General features: G+C 35.9%; 1 protein-coding gene across 15 annotated transcripts in view; it reads left to right on the plus strand.

The window, feature by feature from the left end:
* Positions 1 to 22,619, plus strand: part of CEP152 (centrosomal protein 152) — a 103,874-nt gene that overhangs the window by 73,403 nt on the left and 7,852 nt on the right. For 10 of the 15 annotated variants that reach the window (XM_074393637.1, XM_074393638.1, XM_074393641.1 and 7 more), the window contains 7 exons: positions 2,917 to 3,037; positions 6,664 to 6,831; positions 10,411 to 10,507; positions 11,051 to 11,154; positions 13,586 to 13,739; positions 13,979 to 14,082; positions 17,152 to 19,351. In XM_074393637.1, coding sequence (XP_074249738.1) covers positions 2,917 to 3,037; positions 6,664 to 6,831; positions 10,411 to 10,507; positions 11,051 to 11,154; positions 13,586 to 13,739; positions 13,979 to 14,082; positions 17,152 to 18,191 — 1,788 coding nt within the window. In that variant the 3' untranslated portion in view covers positions 18,192 to 19,351. The remainder of the gene's footprint in view (positions 1 to 2,916; positions 3,038 to 6,663; positions 6,832 to 10,410; positions 10,508 to 11,050; positions 11,155 to 13,585; positions 13,740 to 13,978; positions 14,083 to 17,151; positions 19,352 to 22,619) is intronic. The other 5 variants (XM_074393645.1, XM_074393648.1, XM_003928883.4 and 2 more) reach the window with 3 other exon arrangements.

Consider the following 22,619-nt stretch of genomic DNA (forward strand, 5'->3'; position numbering starts at 1 on the left):
GTTTAAAAAATTTTTTGTAGCGATTCCAAAGGTTTGCATATTTAGTTGCCAAACTTCGCTACTTCATAGTGTCACAAATACAAGCTTTTCGCCTCTTCATGTCTTAAAATGTGGTGTGTGTGTGTGTGTGTGTGTGTGTGTGTGTGTGTGTGTGTACGTGCACGCGCTATTTGTTTTAAGGGTCTGAGATTTCAGAAACTGAGTAATTTTTATTCCAAATTTTGTTTTCTGGGCCTGAGAACTTCAATAAATACGCATAATGATAAGAGTTTGGAAGCCTATTTGTTGCCCTCATGAAATTTATGTCTCATTTACGCAAAAAATGCCAACCAAATACAGAATGTTTATACAGAAACGATAAATATCGCTCACTTGCATAAAACTTTGTATTAATTATATTCTTTTCGTTATATAAGGACTCTCTGAGATTAGCTTTTAATTTGTGTGAAAGATTCAATAAAACCAAAGCCTTGCTACCTTATGACCAAAGAAACTAGGTATGCATAAAGATCCAGAATGATATTCTAAGCATGGCAATTAGCCATTTTCAACATTTGGAATTAGGGACAGGAAAAAAATGCCAGTATCATAAGGTTGGTCTGATAGAACAGTTGAGACATAAGAGTTAAGATCCATCAAGATAGTGTGCTTAAAGAGTTTCAAGGCCAAGACTGAGCATTTGCTGTTAATACCTACTTGGGAGAGTTATAAAGCAGGAAAAATAATCTGAGTTTCAATTCCTTATTTGTTGATTACTAGATTCTTACATTGGGTAATCACACAGTTGCTCACCCGAGAAAGAAAATAAAAATCCCTGGCCTAATTCCTTGGGTTTGAATAGGATATGCATGACACAGCTTAGCCTTGCTGCATCCTGCATTCAAACCAGTATAGAATTTTAGAACTAGAGGGACCCGAAAGATCAGTTCTTTATCCTACTTCACCCCAGTTGATATTTTTATCCTTGACCTCACAAAGATGTTGCTACTGAGTAGTTGCCTTCAATGTAAAAATCACTGGGCAAGATCACTTTCCATGAATACTGCTTAACACTTTATTGAGATTTTTTAGAGAAATTAAAAAATTTGGAGAAAATAGATAATTAAAATAAAATTATCTATAGCAGATTTGAGATGAGAGGTAATAGGAAAATTATGTTGACATGCTTTCAAGTTTGCTTTCCCGAAGAGGCAGTTTCTGTTATATAAGTCAAGAAACTATGACACCTTTTTCCTACCATTCATATATACATATGAAATCAACCCTGGAGTCTTTTTACAGAGCTTATAATTGTGTAAGCTGTATAAGATCATATGTGTGACTTAATGTGGCTTACAAGTCTATGGAGACAGACTCACATAATCTGGCTAAGAATTTAGACATTTATAGCTTTTGTTGGGTGGGCCAGATTCCATTCCTGAGAAAAGGATGGCTTTGAGATGCCTAATCTGGAATTTGTCATAGGAGTAATACTTGACCTTCTGCCATTTTCGAGCTAATTCCACTCAGCACCTTGAGGTAAAGCTATGATTATAAAGCTGTGATTTTAAATTTGTTATGTGGGTGCTGTAAATGTGAGGGACTATAATGTATAATTTATTAAATCTCTGGCTTAAGAAATTGTTCATGGAAATTAAAACAGAAAAAATAGTTTCTTAATATATAAAAACAAATATTAAAATAAGACAAACGTTTTTTTTTAATGGAGAGGATGCAATGAATGAAAAATATAGCTGTCGAGAAAATGAATGCCATATCAAAATATATTTATAGTAGTTCAAAACAGATAAATGAAACAAAATTTTCAAGCAAACTTAAGGATGTGTGTTGTCTCTTTTACCATTGAAGTCAAGTGAAAACTAAGACAAGTTGCTGTTATCCTACCTTTTCTGTCCTCAGGACTTTTCTTCTCCAGTTTTGCATAGTAACTGGAAACATTGACTGCATTTTGATTCAGCTTTTCTTACTTCTTTGGCCTCAAAACCATAGCTTCTTGATTGCCTCTTCTCTATCAGTTATTGCTGAACTCTGCTTCCGTTAGACATTGTGAGTAGGTTTCCTGACAATTAAATGGTTTCTCATAATCAAAATCAAGGCCTCTAGAATCAAGCATACATGTTTTAAATAATCAAACAAGACTGCTTTCTCAATACCACCTATTCTCTTCTTTCTGAATTGGCAGTTATCTAAAATCTGAAAACATTGCTCTAAAAATCCACTGGTTTAGTAGCTGTATTGCCTGTGACAAGGACTAGAACACAAAAAGCATTCCATAAATATTAGTGAAGAAATAGTCTTCTGCAGGATGTTTAATTTAGCTAAGCCTCAATTTCTGTCTTAACTTTGGCATTCAGCAGGCCTTCCTGATAAATTTACTGCATATGTTGAAGTTGTTAGAAGCATATGAAGTAATATATAAATTTAAAATAATTTTTTTACTATTATTTTCAATTCATGGGAGGCAGAGGGTTGGTATTATACCTGCTAATTAACTTGTAGTAGTGAAACTGCTAATTTGTAGCAGTAAAATTTGCTGTAGTAAAAACATTCTAGATTTTCAAGAACAATTCTGATTTTATATTGTCTTTCATGTGGTTTAATCATGTAAGCCATTAAAAAGTCTCAAATACATATATATAAATGTGCAAATCATATCTTCTGTCTGTCTCATGGCCAGCTCACCAGTCACCTGTCAGAAAATGTTCTAATTTGGAAAATATTATCATAGGAGGCTAGTCTCTAGTACAGTGACAGTACTTAAGTTAACACCTTAAGAAAAATATTGGTGATAGATAGTTCAGGCAAGATTTTTTTCAGGTAGTGTTTTTCTCTTTGTATTGTTAATATTAGCATTTTAAATATACAATTTCATACAGATTTTTACTAAGCATTAACTCTGAAGATCATTTGTTTCAGAGAAATGTGGCCGAGCTAGCTAAGGATTCTGCCAGCCGGGGCACTGGCCAAGGAGACCCTGGACCTACTGCTGGACACCATGCTCAGCCCTTGGCCTTACAACAAACAGAAGCAGAAGTTGGTAATTGGATTTTGTTCCCATCAGTCTTTGTAGCATCTGTAATCACCCTTCTGAAGGGTTGCTTTGAGGATAAAAGGAGGTCATAGATGTGAACAAATGGGTAATACTATTCTGACATAATGTCTCCTCTTCCTTGATTTCATTTTGTATTTAGAGAACAGGGTTGATTTAGGCTCTCTTCTATTTATGGTTTTCCCTCCATTCACAAGTGATTCTTATTACAAGCAGAATTATCAGAGTTTTGATAGAACAGTCATGATTTTATTCCCTGACTACTGAGAAATCAAGAATTTCACATAAGAGAATTGCCAAGTAATAGAGACTTTTTCATTCAAGTTACTGAAATTTATTTCAATCACTTCTTAATGGAAATCTTTCTGAAATGCATGAGATGTTTTCAGATTGATTTTTGAGTTGTTTGAGGGCATGGGCAGGGTTTTTAATCTCTTTGTTTTCAACGCGTGGCAGAGCGATGAATTAATAGTTTAACTTTTCCTTAATGACTCAGACTTTTTGTCACAACAAAAGAATTATTGTACTGCACTAGAGCACCTTGTACTCAGAGCTTACTGAGGAGTCTAGGACTTATATTGCCTATTCAGTGAGATTTCTGAGCTAGAAATTCGCAAATCCTTTACTGGCTCCCCTCCCTTTTAGCCTGTTGGCCCCTTGCAGGCTGCTCCTTTCCTCCCCACACAACTACACAGCACCCTCTCTCTGCTGCTTATTTGCTGTTTCCATTGTGACCTGGAAAATAACGAATAATTGCCAGGGCCAATCATGCCCACTAAGCAAATAACCTCAGTTTCCACACACGTCTAATTCAGTAGGCAGTTACCAGAATCTTAGAGAATCTCTGCCTATATCATCTCTGCCTTTCTCATTGTTCACAAACCCCCTTTTTTAGGTGGCTGAGAATATGTGATTGCCATTTCAGTGGATGGTAATATTACCTTAATTTGTATTTTGCATTGTACTTATTATTTTACATTATATTTGGAATAGCTTGAGAATTCCTTTTTAATCTGTGAAATGGGTAGAAATAAGTTTTGGATGTGTTACTTAGCTTTAGGAAGTCCTATAAATATAGAAGAAGTTAGTTTGGGCCAAAGACAAATCAGACTATAAAGATACTTTTCTTTCTTTAGTCTTTCTTTTTCCTTAGAAACAAACACATTGAAAAATTCATTAGAAAGAAATAATACGAAACATGTATTGTGATAAAGTCCTTTAAAATCCTACCTCCAGAGAGTACCACTGTTGACTGTTTAGTTATATTCTTCTAATATCTTGTTATTTAAAGTACTTTAAACATTAATTATGAAATACTTAGTTCATTCAAGTATTATATGTATGCATCTGTAAGTTATGAAGCCTAACAACCAGGAACCTATTATTCCGCTTCAAGCACAGAGAACATCACCAGTGCTGTTGACCACAGTTCAATCCCCACAACTTCTTCCCAGTCTGAGCTAACAAATATTCTGATTGTTAAAAATTATGCTCTTAGTTTTAAAAAATATTTTCATTACGTGTATGTACCCTCAAAAAGTTGTTGCCTTTTTATGTTTTTAACATTATAAAAATGGTTTAATACTCATTATATTCTGTGTAACTTGCTTTTTTCCCATTTAACAGCATGCTAGTAAGATTTGTCTATGTTGATGCAATAGCTCTAGTTCATTCATTTTCATAACTATGTAGTATTTCATGGTATGAATATACTATAGCTGATTTATCTGCTCTCTTGTCAATGGCATTTGCATGGTTTCCAATTTTACAACAGTATCCAGATGAAAAATATAAATACAGTGTATGGTACCAATGTAAGGCTTCATCAGTCCTTTAATGCTTATGAAACTAAGATGTCAGGAGAGAGCTAAGAATAATTTTGCTGGATCAGTAACTTTACAGTAACATTTTGTATATTGGCCTCAGCCTATGCCAACTTGTATTACTGCTTTATTATATCATTTATATTAGTAATCTACTTTTTAATCAGTTTTGTCTATTTTAATTTTATAAATTATATATATTACTAAGGACAACAGCTATTATTTATTGTGTGCTTGCTCTATGGCAGGGACTGTGCCAAACATATACATTTATGTCTCTTAAAAGTTTTACATCATTTTTAAAATTTGGAAATAATTTCAGACTTACAGAAAAATAACAAAATAGTTGCAAAGAACATTCATATACCCTTAATGAGATACACCTATTGTTAACATTTTAACTCCGTATGTATATATATGTATGTGAATATTCCGTTTTTTTACGAACCATTTGAGGATAAGTAATATATACATTGTGACCTTTTATGGCTAAGTACTTCAGACTATACTTTTCAGGAATAGGAATATTTTCTTGTGTAACCTTAGTAAATTTAACATTAAAGGTATGTATTAATCCACTGTTTGTGTTCTAATTTTGTCAATTGACTAAATAATGTCTTACAGCATTTTTTTCTTCTCCAGGACAGAGATTTGTTTAGGGTCAGGTGCTATATTTAGTCACATATCTTTAATCACCTTTAATCTAGAACATTTCCACTGCCTCTTTGTCTTTTATGACATTGACATTTTTGAGAAATACTCTTTGCTTCCCCTTTCCCCTTTTTTTTTAACAGAACTTTTCTCATTTTGGGTTTGTCTGCTGTGTCTTCATGATTAGATTCAGGTTGTGCTTTCTTGGCTGGAGCACTGCATGGGTAATATGCTGTCACATCTGAAAGCCCGTGGTGTCTGTTTGTCTTTTATTGGTGAGGTGAATTTTCATTACCTGGTGAAAATGTTGTCTAAATTTCTTCACTGTGTAATACTGTGTTTTTTTTTTTTTTCCACCCTTGCAACTGATAAGCAATCTGTGGGGAGACACTTTTAAAACCTTGCAGGTATCTTCTCATAAAAACCTTCTCTTAGATTTGACAACCATTGATGATTCTTGCTTGATCCAGTCTTTAACTTCCTCCCTCTACTTACCCCAGTTGGCACTCAGCATGTTGTTTTAATCAAGAATCCTCCCATCTCATTTGCCTGTGTATTTATCTGTCCATCCATCCATCTACCTACCTGCTTACCAACTCACCTATCAACTTACCATTCATAAAATTATTGATGATTCATAAATTCCTATTTTTAATACTTTATAATTCATTACTATATTTAGTGCTCAAATTGTCCCAGCTTCAGCTAGTGGAGCTCCTTCAAACTGGCTCCTATGTCCTTGTGACATGTCTGTATTTTTGAGTATTTTATTACTTTCTGGCATAGCAAGATATTTCAGTCTTATTTTGTGTATAACCTCTCCCAGTACTGGAGTCATTTCTTGAATACCCTTGACTCCTATTAGTAGGAAATGGTATTCAGTACCAATATTCAGAGCAATAGGTTTTATGGCTGTTTTAAAAGTAGATGGTGGTATCCAGTAGTACCTCAGACAAGAAACATGCTCCAAGTCACACAGTCTAAGTAGTAGGAACAGTATGTAAATGTCTATCTTAAGCATGACACTCTTTCAGTCATGCCGTAGCCTTTAGTCATGAGTCATCGGCTTTTCTTTTTTTCTTTATTGGTAGTTCTTAGTCTAAACCGATATAAAAGTTTTCTGTTATTTAATTTTTGCAGATAAGAAAAAGATCCTTGAAATTAAGGATTTATGCTGTGGACACTGCTTCCAAGAACTTGCAAAGGCAAAGCAGGAATGTCAAGATCTGAAAGGAAAACTGGAGAAATGCTGTAGGCATCTTCAGCATTTAGAAAGGAAGCACAAAGCTGTAGTGGAAAACATTGGAGGTTAGCATTTAAAGTAGCACTGCTACCAATATAAATCTCTTTGATCCTTGTTGAAATGTTCAAATGTGACATTTTAGCTAATGTGTGCACTGATCCTCTTTTGGGATTAATGTAAACTAATTTGGATCTTATTTTTGCTAATCAAATTATTATTACAAAATTCAAAAGAGGAAGACTTCAGCTCTGATTAAAAAGGTCACATTCCTCTGTTCCTTTCCTGATTGAACAGATATTGAGGGCCCAGTATGCTTCAAGCAGGCTTCTAAGCACTGGGGATGCAGCAGTGAATAAATGGCACAGAATTCCAGTTGTGATGGAGATGTGTTCCCTTCCTTCAAGAAGTTTTTGTTTGAGTGAGGAGATCTAAAAAACAGATTAACGAATAATTAAACATTGAGTGCTGTTGGCAGTGTGTACTTAGGAAAAAGGACTGTTAATTCTACCTCTTATTAAAGTTAAGAAAGGTTTGACTAAGCCTTGAAAAATAGAGGTGTTTGCCAACGAGAACAGCATTTGAGATAGAGGGAAAGGGCATGAACAAGGGCGTGAGGGTCTGGACTGGCCTTTGTCTAGTCCTTTCATCACAATGCTGTGAGGGCATTTGGAAGGGTATCTTCTACCATTTCCCATTGCCCCTCTGAAGAAGGGAGGTTTGGAGGCTTAGATGGCTGCTCCCTCTTATCTTTCACCATTGCTTATAGCCTATATGCTATACTCTTTACATCTGAAATGTTTTCAATTCCTGACTGGTCATATTTCTTTTACTGCTGTACCTTCGTTGCATATGATGTTTGTATTTTGGCCTGTACATTATCCCAACATTTACTTTTTAGTCTTAACTCTTGTCCTTTAGGATTCAACTCAGAAGATGCTTCATCTGCAAAGCCCTCCTTGATTTTCCCTAGTCTGGGTGAAGTGGGCTGCTCTTGTGTGGTCCCGTAGCACTTGACTCTTCCTCTGTTATCACCATTAACATTCTGTATTTTAATTGTTTGGTCACTTGTCCGACACCTTCTCCAAATTCCGAATTTTCTCAGGAGAAGGAATATGCCGCATCTTGTTCATCCTAATACCCATGATGCCTACTACATACCAGATAATAAATTTTTAAATGGACAAAAACCAAAATGCCAGGGTCCCAAATAATGATGTCATTCAGAAAAGACCAGCTTAATAAGTATATTTTCTACGTCCACTTCTGTCTCTTGCCTGGACACTGGCAATAATCTCCTGACTCACTCTGCTTCTAGTCTAGCCCCTCTAATCCATTCTCCATGGGGTAGCTGGAGCAATCTTTTTACAAAGTGAATTGAAACATGACACTCTTGTTTAAAACTCTTCAGTGGCTTGCTGCGGCCCTCAGTATGAGACACAAAAACACTCAGTTTAATGGGGTTTAAAAAGATCTTGAGCCAGTACCTGTCAGCCCCTCCAGCCTTGTCTTTTCCCAGCTCTCGTAATTTCTCTCAGTAGAGCCCCTGGATTTCACTGTCTTCTGTCTTCACCAGAACATCCTGATCTCATTTGCTAACTCCTACTCATCTTTTCCCCAGTACATGACTTCCTCAGGGAGGTGTTCCTAACCACTGCAGACCTGTTTAGTCCTCCTATTATACACTCCCATAGTTCCTATGCTTTTTATAGCATTCACCATCCTTGTAATTGTTTGCTGTCTGTACTTCCCTTGGGAGTGCAGACTTTATAGCAATAAGGATCAAGTCGTGTTCCAGCACTTGGCAGAGTGCCTGGCATCATCATAGCACGACTCAAGAAATACTGTTGACTAAGAGAAGCCACCTACTACCATCGACTGCTTATTACTAAGGCACTTATTACTCTTATTACTAAGAGATAAGCAATAATTATTTTAAGGCTGGAAGGGGTTTTAAGAATTTTGAGATGAAAAAATTAACAACTGCAATTCCTTTTGTGATTACTTAGCTCTTTAGTAGAGGACAGGAGAGGACATGAGTTATTTGTCCAACTGTAGATATATTTACAACATAGCTATGGTAAAATAGGATGAAAACCAAGACAATTTGTTTTACATAATACAGGGCAGTTGGATATGATTATTATTTACAAATAATATTTAGCACCATACATTGTGATCATATAATAGTTATTCTACACATTGCTTTTTGAAGCTGATGTCTTCTAAAACTCATAAGATTTGCAAATAATCAAAGTTGGTACTTAAAATCTGACTCTGGGCCGGGCGCGGTGGCTCAAGCCTGTAATCCCAGCACTTTGGGAGGCCGAGGCGGGTGGATCACAAGGTCGAAAGATCGAGACCAACCTGGTCAACATGGTGAAACCCCGTCTCTACTAAAAATACAAAAAATTAGCTGGGCATGGTGGCGCGTGCCTGTAATCCTAGCTACTCAGGAGGCTGAGGCAGGAGAATTGCCTGAACCCAGGAGGCGGAGGTTGCGGTGAGCCGAGATCGCGCCATTGCACTCCAGCCTGGCTAACAAGAGCGAAACTCCGTCTCAAAAAAAAAAAAAAAACAAAAAAAAACAAAAAAAAAAAACAAACAAAAAAAAATCTGACTCTGACCCTTTGTATTAACTCATTGTTTTAAGTCCATAGTTTAATTGAATTTTTTTCTTAATGTAAATCTGTTAGGTGATTATATCTATTAGGTGATTACATTAGGTGATTATAGATTGTTTCTTTGTTGCTTACATTCCATTTTTCCACTCTCTTGGTAGTGTTTATTGGGAAATAGTTGGAGTGGCAGTGAGTTGTTGAACAAAAAAGTTATATGCATAATCAGGGGGAACAGAGTAATTTCGTTCCCCAACGTACGGGTGTGTTGAGGGGATGGCATCATAGGAAACATCAGATGCCATGTTCACCTTTATTGAATATTGGTGTTTCCGGGTCTTGTATAGGTGTTGTACATAGTTGTTTTATTTCTGTTATAATCTGTAAGTTAACTAATACTACCACCATTTTACATGTGAAGAAACTCAGATTCAGAAAGGTTAATTTTCCCTAGGCTTATCTACTATGTAAGCAGCAGAGTTAGAATGTAAACTGTTGTCTCTGACTCTGAAATTCCCGTCCTTTCCTTCATACTGCATGGCCTTTCTCAGTCTCCTCATCCTCTTTTTAAAAGTTCAAAGAATTGAAAATCTTACATTATTTCTGAAAAAGGTACCTATTTAAGGTTAATTTCTTTTTTGTTTTATATTGAGGTGCATGTTCAGTGTTCATTTATATGAGCATAAACCGTCTACCAGAATCCACAGGGAACATGACATTAGAAAACCTGGTAGGTTTCTACAGAGCTTCGGGACAGTTGGAAAACAAAACACAGGCATTTGAAACAGCTGAAACCCAACTCCAGGACAGTGTAACCCAAAGCAAGAAGAAGATGGGATATAGATTTTAAGTGCTGAGAAAACAGAGCAAAGGAATGGTCTGACTAGGGTTTCTGAAGAAATGAACATTGCAGGAGAGCAATTGGAAATAATGCAGTCTCCACTATAAACATTTGTATTGGAACTTAAGGGTAAAGAAGGCTAAAAAAAAAATTTAACTGTCTAATATACTATAAACTTCTTGTTATAGAAGAGAATAATAAAGTTGTTGAAGAATTAATAGACGAAAACAACGACATGAAGAATAAATTGGAAGAACTGCAAACACTTTGTAAAACACCACCAAGGTATACTTTTACTGTTTTAAAGTACTATTTTAAAGAAATCTAAGTACAAGTATCTTTAAATTTTTTTAGGTATCAATTATTTTTTTGTTATACAGCAAAAAAGGATAAAAAGGAAGAAAATCTCTCAAAGTCTTATTCCCGGAAGGTACCCTCTAGTAATATTTTGTCACATGTAAGTCTCTTTGTACACACACTCCATGTGTACAGTGTGTTTTTTAACTGAGAATATAAGGTATTTTGTAACTTTTTATTAACTTAATGTTACATAAGCATTTCCCTGTGTTATCAGATATTCTGCTACATGTTTTTCAATACCTGCATAAATTTTCATGTGGGCTTATCATTCTTTATTGAAGCACCATAACATTTATGTTGTTTCCATTTTTCTCCTATTTTAAGTAACTGTATAGTGGAGATTCTTGTATATGAGATTTTTAGCACTTCTCAGTTAATTTTATTAGAGTATATGATACATAGATATTTTTCAAATGAAATCTTTCACTTACCATTTCTGTTTTTGTCATCTTGATTCTTTTTTTTTAGGTCATTTTCAGCAGGGGCCATTGAAAATGCTTGCCTGCCATACAGTGGGGGAGCCTTGGAAGAACTTCGTGGGCAGTACATTAAAGCTGTAAAAAAAATTAAACGTAAGTCCCTAAGAGATTCCTAAGATTTGAAGAATGGCTTGAGCCATTTTTTTTAAATTGTCGCTGTTAAATGTAAACTCAGAGTTTACCAGCAGTAGTACTTTCAGAGAATTTTCCAAATTACTGTTTTCTTCAATCTTAGAAATGATTATTGACACCTTTTCAAAATTACATAATCATTGATCATTTTGCCCAAATAGTATCTTTTGGCAGTGACATGAGGATAGTCTTAGGTTTATATTGTTGATTTTCTTGTTTCTTTTTGGACACTGGTATTACTGAAAGTTTAATCTTACAACTTAAATAATTTGTAGTAAAGAAAAGGTCTCATGGGTTTTTAATGAGCAGTTAACCATTACTTCCTACCATAAACTTTTTTTTTTTTTTTTTTTGAGACCGAGTCTTGCTCTGTCGCCCAGGCTGGAGTGCAGTGGCACGATCTCGGCTCACTGCAACCCCCTCCTTGTGGGTTCGAGGGATTCTCCTTCCTTTGCCTCCCGAGTATCTGGGATTACAGATGTGCGCCACCACGCCCAGCTAATTTTTGTATTTTTAGTAGAGACGGGGTTTCATCATATTGACCAGGTTGTTCTCAAACTCCCAACTATAGGTGATCCATCCGCCTCAGCCTCCCAAAGTGCTGGGATTACAGGCATGAGCCACCATGCCTGGCCTCCTCCATAAACTTTTAAGGACTTTGGAGATGGATCTAGTTAGCAATTGTTCTGTTGTTTCTGATTATTATTTCTCATAGCTATAAATTTATCAAGTTCTTAGTGGTGCCAGCATATCCTGTAGAGTATTCTCCTGGTGTGTGTTTTCCCTGTTTTGAATACTTCCTGGTTTTTAATTATAAAATTGCATAGAATGGATATATATCCCAAAACAGTAACTAGTGTTTATATAGAATTAAAATTACATTTCTTTTTTTTTTTTTTTTGAGACAGAGTTTCGCTCTTGTTACGCAGGCTGGAGTGCAATGGCGCGATCTCGGCTCACCGCAACCTCCGCCTCCCGGGTTCAGGCAATTCTCCTGCCTCAGCCTCCTGAGTAGCTGGGATTACAGGCACGCGCCACCATGCCCAGCTAATTTTCTGTATTTTTAGTAGAGACGGGGTTTCACCATGTTGACCAGGATGGTCTCGATCTCTTGACATCGTGATCCACCCACCTCGGCCTCCCAAAGTGCTGGGATTACAGGCTTGAGCCACCACGCCCGGCCCAATTACATTTCTTTTTAACAAAAAGAGCAGGAAAAGTCTGAAGTTTCACCTATAATTGGTAGATTCAGATTCACATATAGATGTTCTGCAAAGCTCATTCAGTATTAATAAGGGAATTTGCTTCTCTGTTGTTAATGTTGCTAACAAAGGGCATGTTGCTACAAGCAAAGCAACTTTTTGTGAATAATGTATTAATAGGGAAGTGGAATTTTAAGTATTTTTTCATCTTAACATGATAACTTGTATGTATGTATGTATATTATGTTTTATTTTTTAGAAAGTTGGTTGGTTGGTTTTGTGTTGACAAGTACTCCATTTCATTTTCCATTTCAAATAATGAAAAATAGTCTCCCAGTTAATATTTTTGCATAGAACCTCTAATTTTCAGATTCTTACTGACATTGAGAGAGAGATTCCTGTATGAATTGGTATTCTTAATATAACAGAGATGGTGAAATTCTAGATGTAGGATGTAGTCTTGGATTTATTTAGAAAACAAAAAGCCTTAGATAATAGTAGTCCTCATCAAGGCTATATTGACTTTAAAAAAAATATTAAAAACCTTGAAAGCTGTGAGCTATGTTTATCTGTAAATTTCAGAGGCCAACTATAAGTCCCATCACTCTCCTCGTAGTCTCATTTTGTACATATCTCTCATGGATTGTAATATTATATTTACTTAGATGCTCAAAAAGTACTGCTGAAAAAATTGTCAATAAATATTGAAACCAAAATTTTCAGAGCACAAGAGAAGAATATGAGTCTCTCCAGCTCACATTGCCTCCTTTTCTTCTTTGTGTTTGCTTTTTCCTTTCTTTTTGCTTAACTGTTTCTCTTTATTTTATTTTTCTTTTCTTAACTAGACATAATGTACAACTGAAATACCTATGATTCTGTGCCTCAGATTTACAGTATTTTCTTCGCTAATTGTTTTAGAATATGACAGAATTTAGCTGGGGAATATGCCATGTTTCCTTACTATATGTAGCTGTCATCATTCCAAAAGAACTTATAGATTACTTCTCATTTGAATCTACCAAAATGATGATCTAAAATATTCCATTTTAATGACTGTGGAAAGTATAATGTTTAAACTATACTTAAAATCACTTCATCTACCAGAAAATTGATCTGAAGTCTGCCCCTCTTGTTTCTGAAAAAGTGCTAATAAACATGCATTCTGCGGGCATTTTCTCACTGCACTATAGGTGACATGCTTCGTTATATTCAGGAGAGTAAGGAACGTGCCGCAGAAATGGTAAAAGCAGAGGTACTGCGAGAACGTCAAGAAACCGCTAGAAAGATGCGCAAATATTATTTGATTTGCCTCCAACAGATTTTGCAGGATGATGGAAAAGAAGGGTGAGTTCAGTCTGAACAGTGTGTCCTGAGATTAACCAGGACAGCATGTTGTCATTTTTAAAGCATTTTCCTTAACCACTAAATTAACTATTTCTACGTGATCAGCCATAGGGAGTTAAGAGAGGTTTATGACTGTGCTACCAAATGTTGGCAAAGCCAATAGGAAAACAGACACTGGGGCTAAGGCAACTCAATTTTTCCTTAAAACTATATTTTTAATATTCTGGAATTCCCCACAGGGCTGAGAAAAAGATTATGAATGCTGCTAGCAAACTTGCTACAATGGCAAAATTGCTGGAAACACCTATTTCTAGTAAGTCCCACAGCAAAACTACACAGTCAGGTATGTCAAAGTAAGTCACCAAATGGTTTTCCTATCTCTTCTTTTTTGGTTATTTAATATTTTCAGTATGAAGAAGGCAGGGAAGATAAGGAGTAAGTTAATTTATGAGGTTGTATAGTTTTACTTAAACTGCAAGTTTACAGAAAAAGAGTGTACAGTTTCCAATTCAAGTAGGCAAACTGAGCAGGACCATCAGCTTCCAGTTGCTGCTTCCATCCTTAGAAATGGTAGAAAAGATTTTCAACAGCAAATAAGAATGAGAAAAAGAGGAAATTATAACTAGGTTTTAAAAGGTTGCAATAGGACAGACATGATGGCTCACACATGTAATCCCAGTACTTTGGGAGGCTGACGTGGGAGGATCTCTTGATCCCAGGAATTTGAGTTTGCAGTGAGCCCTGATTGCGCCACTGTACTCCAGCCTGGTTGACAGAGTGAGACCCTGTCTCAAAAAAAAAAAAAAAAAAAAAAGTTGCAGTGGATAGACCAGAAGTGACAAGAAATCCCTGAGAGAAAGAAGACAGTATAGGATGGGAGATGGAAATCTCAGTTCAAAACTACTAAGAGATGACAACTGCAAGTAGGAGCAATATCAAAACTGTTCCACATGTGAGGGTGGTACGTTCCAGGAGAAGCAGAGGGCCTAGGGGATATCAATGGAGTAATTAGTTGATGTTCTAGACCAGGCGTCCCCAAACTTTTTACACAGGGGGCCAGTTCACTGTCCCTCAGACCATTGGAGGGCCACCACATACTGTGCTCCTCTCACTGACCACCAATGAAAGAGGTGCCCCTTCCTGTAGTGTGGCAGGGGGCCAGATAAATGGCCTCAGGGGGCTGCATGCGGCCCACGGGCCATAGTTTGGGGACACTTGTGAATCTAGACCAACAGCAACCAGGTGGGGTTAGTCCTCTCTTTATTTCTCTTTCTCCCCTTCCTCCTCCAACCTCAATATTGAGCTGGGCAACAACAACAGGAACAAAGAATCTGGGAGCAGGGCAGTGCTCCAGGTGGCTAGCTATATCAAGCAGGAACTGGGAGTCCACATGCCCAGAGTCTCAGCTATTAGATCTTTCTACTCTGTAGCTCATTCCCTCTACCCCGACTCTCAACACCTTTAAGCAGGAGCACAAACAATTACGTTATCCAGGATATCTAAAAGATAAGCATTTAACCAAGAATCAGTATATATTTATAGAAAACCATAACTACACACACAGAGACACCACACTAATGGCAAGAAAGAAAAAATCCAATAGAACTTACATTTCAGAAAATAGAATTAATAGAACAAACAACAGGACCTGAGAATGTTAAAAAGCACAGTATTCTAACATGTAAAAGGATATGGTAGAAGAAATGAATATTTGCTAAGAATTTTACTATTTTTATGGAAAGAATATAGATACTAATAACACTGGTCATTGCTAGAAAAATACAGGTTTTAAGTATGTCTGTTAAAATTTAAGAGTAGCTGGGCTTAGTAGCTCTTGCCTATAATCCCAGCACCTTGGGAGGCTGAGGTGGGAGGATTGCTTGAGCCCAGGAGTTCAAGACTACCCTGGGCAACATAGTGAGACATTGTTGCTACAAAAATTTTTTTAAATTTTTTAAATGGGGCACTCTGGTGTTGAGAGGATCACTTGAGCCTGGGAGGTCAAGGCTGCAGTGAGCTATGATCACATCACTGTACTCCAACCTGGGAAACAGAGCAGACTCTGTCTCAAAAAAAAAAAAAAACAAAAAAAAAAAAACAAAACAATTTAAGAGTAACCAACAAAGACAAAGAACATATAACTTTAAAACTGGTAAAGGAAAACCTTGTAAAGAAACATTTTTAATCTAACAAAATCAGGCAAGAGGAAAAAAAACTAGAAAGCATGGGTAAGTAGGACATAATAGTAGTTTGAAACATCAGCAATCATACTAAATGTAAATAGGTTAAACTCAGTTATGAAAAGACCACAACTTTCAAATAGGGGTTTTTAAAAATACGGACATTTGCTATTTTTACAAGAAGAACATTTAAATTACAAATCAGGGGATGGAGAATGATATACCAAGCAAATGCAATGTTGGTATTAGATAAATTATTGAGATAAATAAAAGATAAGCTAAATTACAGTTAGCATTGAAAGGGACAAAGGTCATAGTTTGTAACGATAATGGAGTAGTCTCTGGAGAAACTATTACTTTTTTCTTTCTATATATAATAACACAGCTTTAAAGCAAGAGCTGATAGAAAAACATGAAAGAAATGGGTAAATTCTCAATCACACTGGGAGATTTTTAACATATGAATGGGGATGTGGCGCTTTTGAACCTCTGTAAAACTTGAAGCTGAGATTGTTCAGGAGTCTGTGAGTGTGATGTTGGTAGACATTCCTCATGTAGAAGCATAAAGATTATTTGTATAAAGTTTGGAATGGTGATGTGAACCATGGGTATGAAAAGGCAGTAGCATATAACAAGAAAGTAATTTTCTGGATCTGGGGCAACAGTGTACAAATAATGTCCCCAGTAAAGAAGCAAATCCTTTTCATAGACTCTAGAAACCAAGGCATGCCACTCTGAGATATAACACCTCTAATTCCATGCTATGTGGCTGCTTTATCTTTGATCAAATTTAGTGTCTTAGCTAATTAAAGCAGAAAGTCTATTTAGCTGTTCTTGAAGTGTATGTGTAGATATTGGGTGAGTTGGGTTCTTTGAGCAAGCTTGTCAGAAACTCCATTCTTGACATCAGTACAGAATTGAAAACATTGTGACTGGATCTTGAAATGCTATAACATCTGTTGCAGAAAATGATAGGTCAGGTGGATAGGCATAATAATAATATATTGGATTTTGGTAACAGAATTACCAAGCTTTAGTGGATATATGTAAAAGAATATTTTTAAATGTCTGGCATTGATGTATTTTCTTTAAGAATGATTATTGCATGTAAGTATTCTTTGGGAATACATAAAACATAATTTTTTATTCTTTTTAAATGTTTTGACTCAAGGATGAATCTTCCCTTTAAATATTAACTTTCTCTTAATTTTGTGTTTCCTTGCACATAATAGCTTTGCCCCTAACTTCAGAGATCCTGATTGGAGTTGAAAAATCAAAAAGAAATGATGTGCATCAGAAAATACCATGTTGTAATGAAAGCAAATCAAACAGTCTAAACACCATCACCAGAAGTGTGTGCGAACAAGTTCCCAAGAGGAGGGCTGCTTGTAACTTACAAAGGCTGTTAGAGAACTCAGAGCATGGGAGCAGAAAGCGTGTGGGATCCAAAGAGTTACATTCAGAATTCCAGTTTGGGGATAGTAGTTGCAAGCACCTAAACAGTTTGCCAAGGAAAGCTTCTCAAGAGTTTGTTCCTTGTGAAGGTGAAGGAGGCTTTGGTTTGCACAAGAAGAAAGACCTACTCACTGATAATGGTTCTGAATCACTTCGGCATTCAGCTGCATACCCCTTTCTTGGAACTTTGGGAAATAAACCCTCTCTTAGATGTACCCCTAGTCCTTCTGAATCAGGATGCATGAATATAATCTTTCATGATTGTAATGAAAGACTTGGTTTAAAAGTACGTACATGCAGTCTACCAATGGAAAGTGAAAATGTGGCATCTGAGAAAAGTCAAGCGTTGGGTGTTCAGGAACCTCCAGTAAGAGATGGAGGGGACCTTAGCGACTCCTTGGACTGGCCTTCCAGCAGTGCAGCTTTGCACTTTGACAGTCATCAAGCGTCATTTGCATGTACTAGGCCACAAGGAACTTTGGAAATACCAACTGAATCTGTTAATTCTAAACAATTTTCACCATCCAGTTGTCTTTCAGACACAGAGAATAGTAATATGATTTGTCAAACAATGAAGTGTAAGTGTGATCAAACTCCATACCTGTCAGAAGAAACCAAGTATTTGCAGCCAGGAGAGATCAGTGTGACTCATCGACATTCATCTCATCATAAGGCTAATACATTAAAGTCAGATTTCAAAAAACTGAGCAGTACATTACCATCTTCAGTGTGTCAGCAGTCTTCAAGAAAATTAATCGTTCCGCTATCTAGCCAACAAGATAGTGGCTTTGATAGCCCATTTGTTAATCTAGACTAATTGTGGTACAGTATTTAAGAAGAGTCGTTAATATATTAAAAAGTAAACAGAAAGAGAAGACTTCATACTGAAAAACACAATTGTGAGCCCTGCCTCTTTTGAGATGTTTTAATAACATCTGTTATACGAGTAAAACATTCTTCTGAAATTACTTGAGATATTTATGTTGCCTTAATATTCCAAAGGCCGGATGGTGTATGTATAATCTGCTTTTGTGTGGTGCATTTTTGCTTGCTAAACCATCTATTTTTATACTCATAAACTGACTCACTCTGCAGTGTTAAATTATTTAAATAAACTTGCTATGATCTGTAGAATGTTATGAATTATTTTGTAGTTCAGAATATGGAAATGTCATATCAGCATCATGTTTGAAATCGACCCAGAGGAAACATAAATTTTGATTTGTGGGTATTATCAGCCAGATTTAGTTTTTTAAATTAGTCATATTTAATGAGGCTATAAACTTATTCTAAACTTTCCTAGAAATATCTATTCAAAGTTTTGATCTTTGTTTTCAGTTAGAGAAAAGAGGTTTTCCAGGGTTGACTACAAAATACATTACTGTGTCTTGGTTTTATTACTGAAATATTAGTCTGAATTTTTTTCAGTTCATATTTGCATTATTTCAGATCACCTGTGACATCCAAGAGCTTTGTCTCTTTTATGGCTTCACATTTGTTCTTTCATCTGAAATACTACCTTTTGAAAAATTGAGTAAGTTTTGTCATGTAGCAAAAAATGTAAAACTATTAGATTTTTACATTTCATTTATAGTGCAGAACTGGCTAACTAATTAATGCTCTAGGTTAAAGGTTGTAATTCTAAACTGAAGAATACATGAAGAAATGAATGACTACCTAAATAGCATTGTTTCTAGGTGAATTCTTTTTCAGATTCCTAGAGATGAGAATGAACATTTAGGTGTTTGCAAGTGCTTCCTGAAAACAGGTAACTAGTTTTCTCTCACATCTCCCACTAGAACCATATTATGGATTGTATTTGGGCATTAATCCAGTGTATTTTTCCACCCAGAACCAGATAACTTAGGTGGTGATGGGGTAGATGGCAAGATGCATCCTCCTCTCCCTGATAACCATCTCTAAAAGCAAGAACTTAGAAGGAAAACTTCTTGGGCTTGGGAAGCTCTGTCACCAGAGGTAAATAAGCCTAAAATTGGCACTGGATTTCAGTGCTTGAATTAACATACAGCTATAGTAAGGAACAAACCATCTTGTCAAAGTCTCGCTTGTATTCCTGAAGACTCAATGCCCCTTCTTCAACAGACTGTCATCTCTCTAAAAAACTCGAAAACCAGCCAAATTTATGCTCCCTATGGATCTAGTTGGCGCTTGATTGTTTTAAGCCCAGGTTTTTACTAAACTTAGAATCTAGGCTCATTGCTCACCTACCTTTTCCACTTAGTTCAAAATCTATGTCAGTTATTGAATCTCTCAACATTAAGATGGAAATTGGTAGTCTTCTTGCTTTCTGCTCCTTTTATGGTATCCTTAAATCTTTTTTGAAACTCATAATCTCAATAGGATTACGTTACTTTATGTCATACATCCTGTATCCAATTGGTTGGAGATAGGGTGTGGGATAGGGTATATGACATAACATAACTTGATCCTATTAAGTAAGCCCATAAAGAAGCCAGTCCTATCCAATTGGTTGGATATAGGGTGTATGACATAAAGTAACCTTCTTCTATTATGATAAATTGATCAATCAAAGGTATCAACTTATCAGTTTGCAAAATGAAGGCACTACACAGCCAGATTATGACTAGTAATATACGTTAGTCTGAAAGGTGATGGCAGAATCGAAGAGAGGAAGCAGCCCTCCCTATAGATACCATGATCACATAAATCTCACTTTGTCATGATATGTAGTCCTTTTTAACAATGCTGGATTTTTATGTGCTAATGTTCTGTTAAAGATTTTCATGTGTATATTCATGAGGGGTATTGGTCTCTTGTTTTCTCATGCTCTCTGTATTGCTTTTGTAAAAGAGTAATACCAGTCCCACAGGATACATTGGAAAGTGTTCCCTTGCCTGTTTTCTGAAATAATTCGTTTAGGATTCGTATTATTTCTTCTTTATATATTGGGTAGAGTTTACTAGCTGAAGGCTTGTGGCCTGGGCTTGTGGTGGGTGTGGTGCAGGAGTGTGGATTTTAAGTAACTTATTTTCTTGTTATAGAGCTATTCATAATTTCCATTTTTTCTTTAATCAGTTTTGATAGTTTTTTGTTTTTGAGGAATTTGGCTATTTTATCTAAATTGTCTAATTTGTTGACACAGGTGACTGTAGGTATTCTCATAATCCTTTAATTTCACTAGGCTTGACAATGATGTCCCCCATTCATTCCTGATTTTGGTATTCTGTGTCATCTCATTTTTTTCTTAGTCTGTCTAAAGGTTTATCAGGTTTGTTGATTTTTTTCCCTCAAGGAACTTTTTTTGGTTTCTTCTCTTTTCTCTTGTTTTTCTGTTTCCAATTTCATTAGTTTTTCCCTCTGATTTTATTTTCTTCCTTCTCCTTGCTTTATGTATAATTAACTCTTCATTATTTATTCTTGAAGTAGTTTATTGATATGAAACTGTTCTCAATTGATATAGATATTTAAAGCACTGAATTTCTCTGAGCACTGTTTTAGGTTGTGCCTCATATTTTGATATGTTGTATTGTTGTTTTCATTTAGTTCAAAATATTTTCAAATTTCCCTTGTGATTCTTGTTTTGACCCAAAGATTATTTAGAAGTATGTTACTTTATTTCTAAGAATTAGAGATTTTCCAAATTTCTTTGTTATTTTTATTTGTTGTTGGTGAATATACTTTGAATGATTTCAGACCTTTTAAATTTTTTGATACTTGTTCTGTGGCCTGGCATATGGCCTATCCTGGAATGTTTCACATGCACCTGAAAAGAATAGATACTCTGCTCTTTTCTGATGCAGTGTTCAAAATGTTAGTTTTGTTTTAAATATTGTTTTTAAATATCCCTATTTGTCTCTACTATCTTTTTTGTTTTAAAGTCCATTTTGTCTATAATTACTACAGCCACTCCAGCTCTCCAAGGATTACTGTTTGCATGACATGGCTTTTTTTTTTTAATTTATAAATTCAGTCAGAGAAGCTTTGGAGTGTTGGGTCCATTAAAATTTACTATAATTTTGTTGGGTTTGCATCTTCAATTTTGCCATTTGGTTACTGTATATCTTTTGTTATTGGATTGCTCTTCGTCTTCTTCTACATTCAACAAATATTTATAAGGGTACCATTTTAATTTTTTTAAACTATTTTTGAGCTATTTTCTAAGTGGTGTCTGTTGTTAAGAGCTATTTTCTAAGTTAACTTATTACAGCTTACTTAAGATGAATATTGACTAACTTCTGGTAAAAAAAAGTTAGTAACTTCTAGTAAAAAAGCTAAACTTTGCCCCAGTTTAGTTTCATTTCCTTGCTCCTCCTCTGTGCTATTATATTTTATATGTGTGTGTGTGTGTATTGCAGTGTTATAATTATTGCTCTATAATTTTTTTCTTTTGAGATGGAGTTTTGCTCTCGTTGCCCACTCTGGAGTGCAGTGGCGTGATCTTGGCTCACCGCAACCCCCGCCTCCTGGGTTCAAGAGATTCTCCTGCCTCAGCCTCCTGAGTAGCTGGGATTACACGCATGTGCTACCATGTCCAGCTAATTTTGTATTTTTAGTAGAGATGGGGTTTCTCCATGTTGGTCACACTGGTCTCTAACTCCCGACCTCAGATGATCTACCCTTCTTGGCCCCCCAAAGTGTTGGGATTACACATTGAGCCACCGTATCTGGCCCATTATTTCTTCAATTATTTTTTTCTGCCCTTGTTTCCTCTTTCTGGGGCTTTCATGTATATTAATATGCTTACCATTGTGTCACAGGTCTTTGAGGCATTGGGCATTCTTCTTAAATTGTTTTTCATATTGGTATTGGATAATTCTGACTATGGATAATTCTGACCTATCTGTAAGTTTCCTGATCCTTCTGCTATCTCAATTCTGTTGTCTAGCCTATCTAGGAATTTTCATTTCTGACTCTAGAATTTTCATTTGGCTTTTAATAGATGCATAATAGTTGTACATATTTTGGGGATACATGTATTTTGATATATGAATGCAATGTGTAATGATTGACCAGGGTACCTGAGACATCTATCACCCTAAACACTCACCCTTTCTTTATATTGGGAACATTCCAATTTCTTTCCTCCAGCAATTTTGAACTTTACAACAAATTATTGTTAATTATCGTTATCCTTGTATACTAGGGTGGTTGGTTAATGGTTAATGGATACAAAAATATTATATTTTTCCTTCTTTTGAGACAGTGTATTACTCTGCCTCCCAGGCTGGAGTACAGTGGTGCAGTTATGGCTCACTGCAACCTT

This window comes from Saimiri boliviensis, chromosome 2 (genome assembly GCF_048565385.1).
Source record: "Saimiri boliviensis isolate mSaiBol1 chromosome 2, mSaiBol1.pri, whole genome shotgun sequence".
NCBI classification, from domain to species: domain Eukaryota; kingdom Metazoa; phylum Chordata; class Mammalia; order Primates; family Cebidae; genus Saimiri; species Saimiri boliviensis.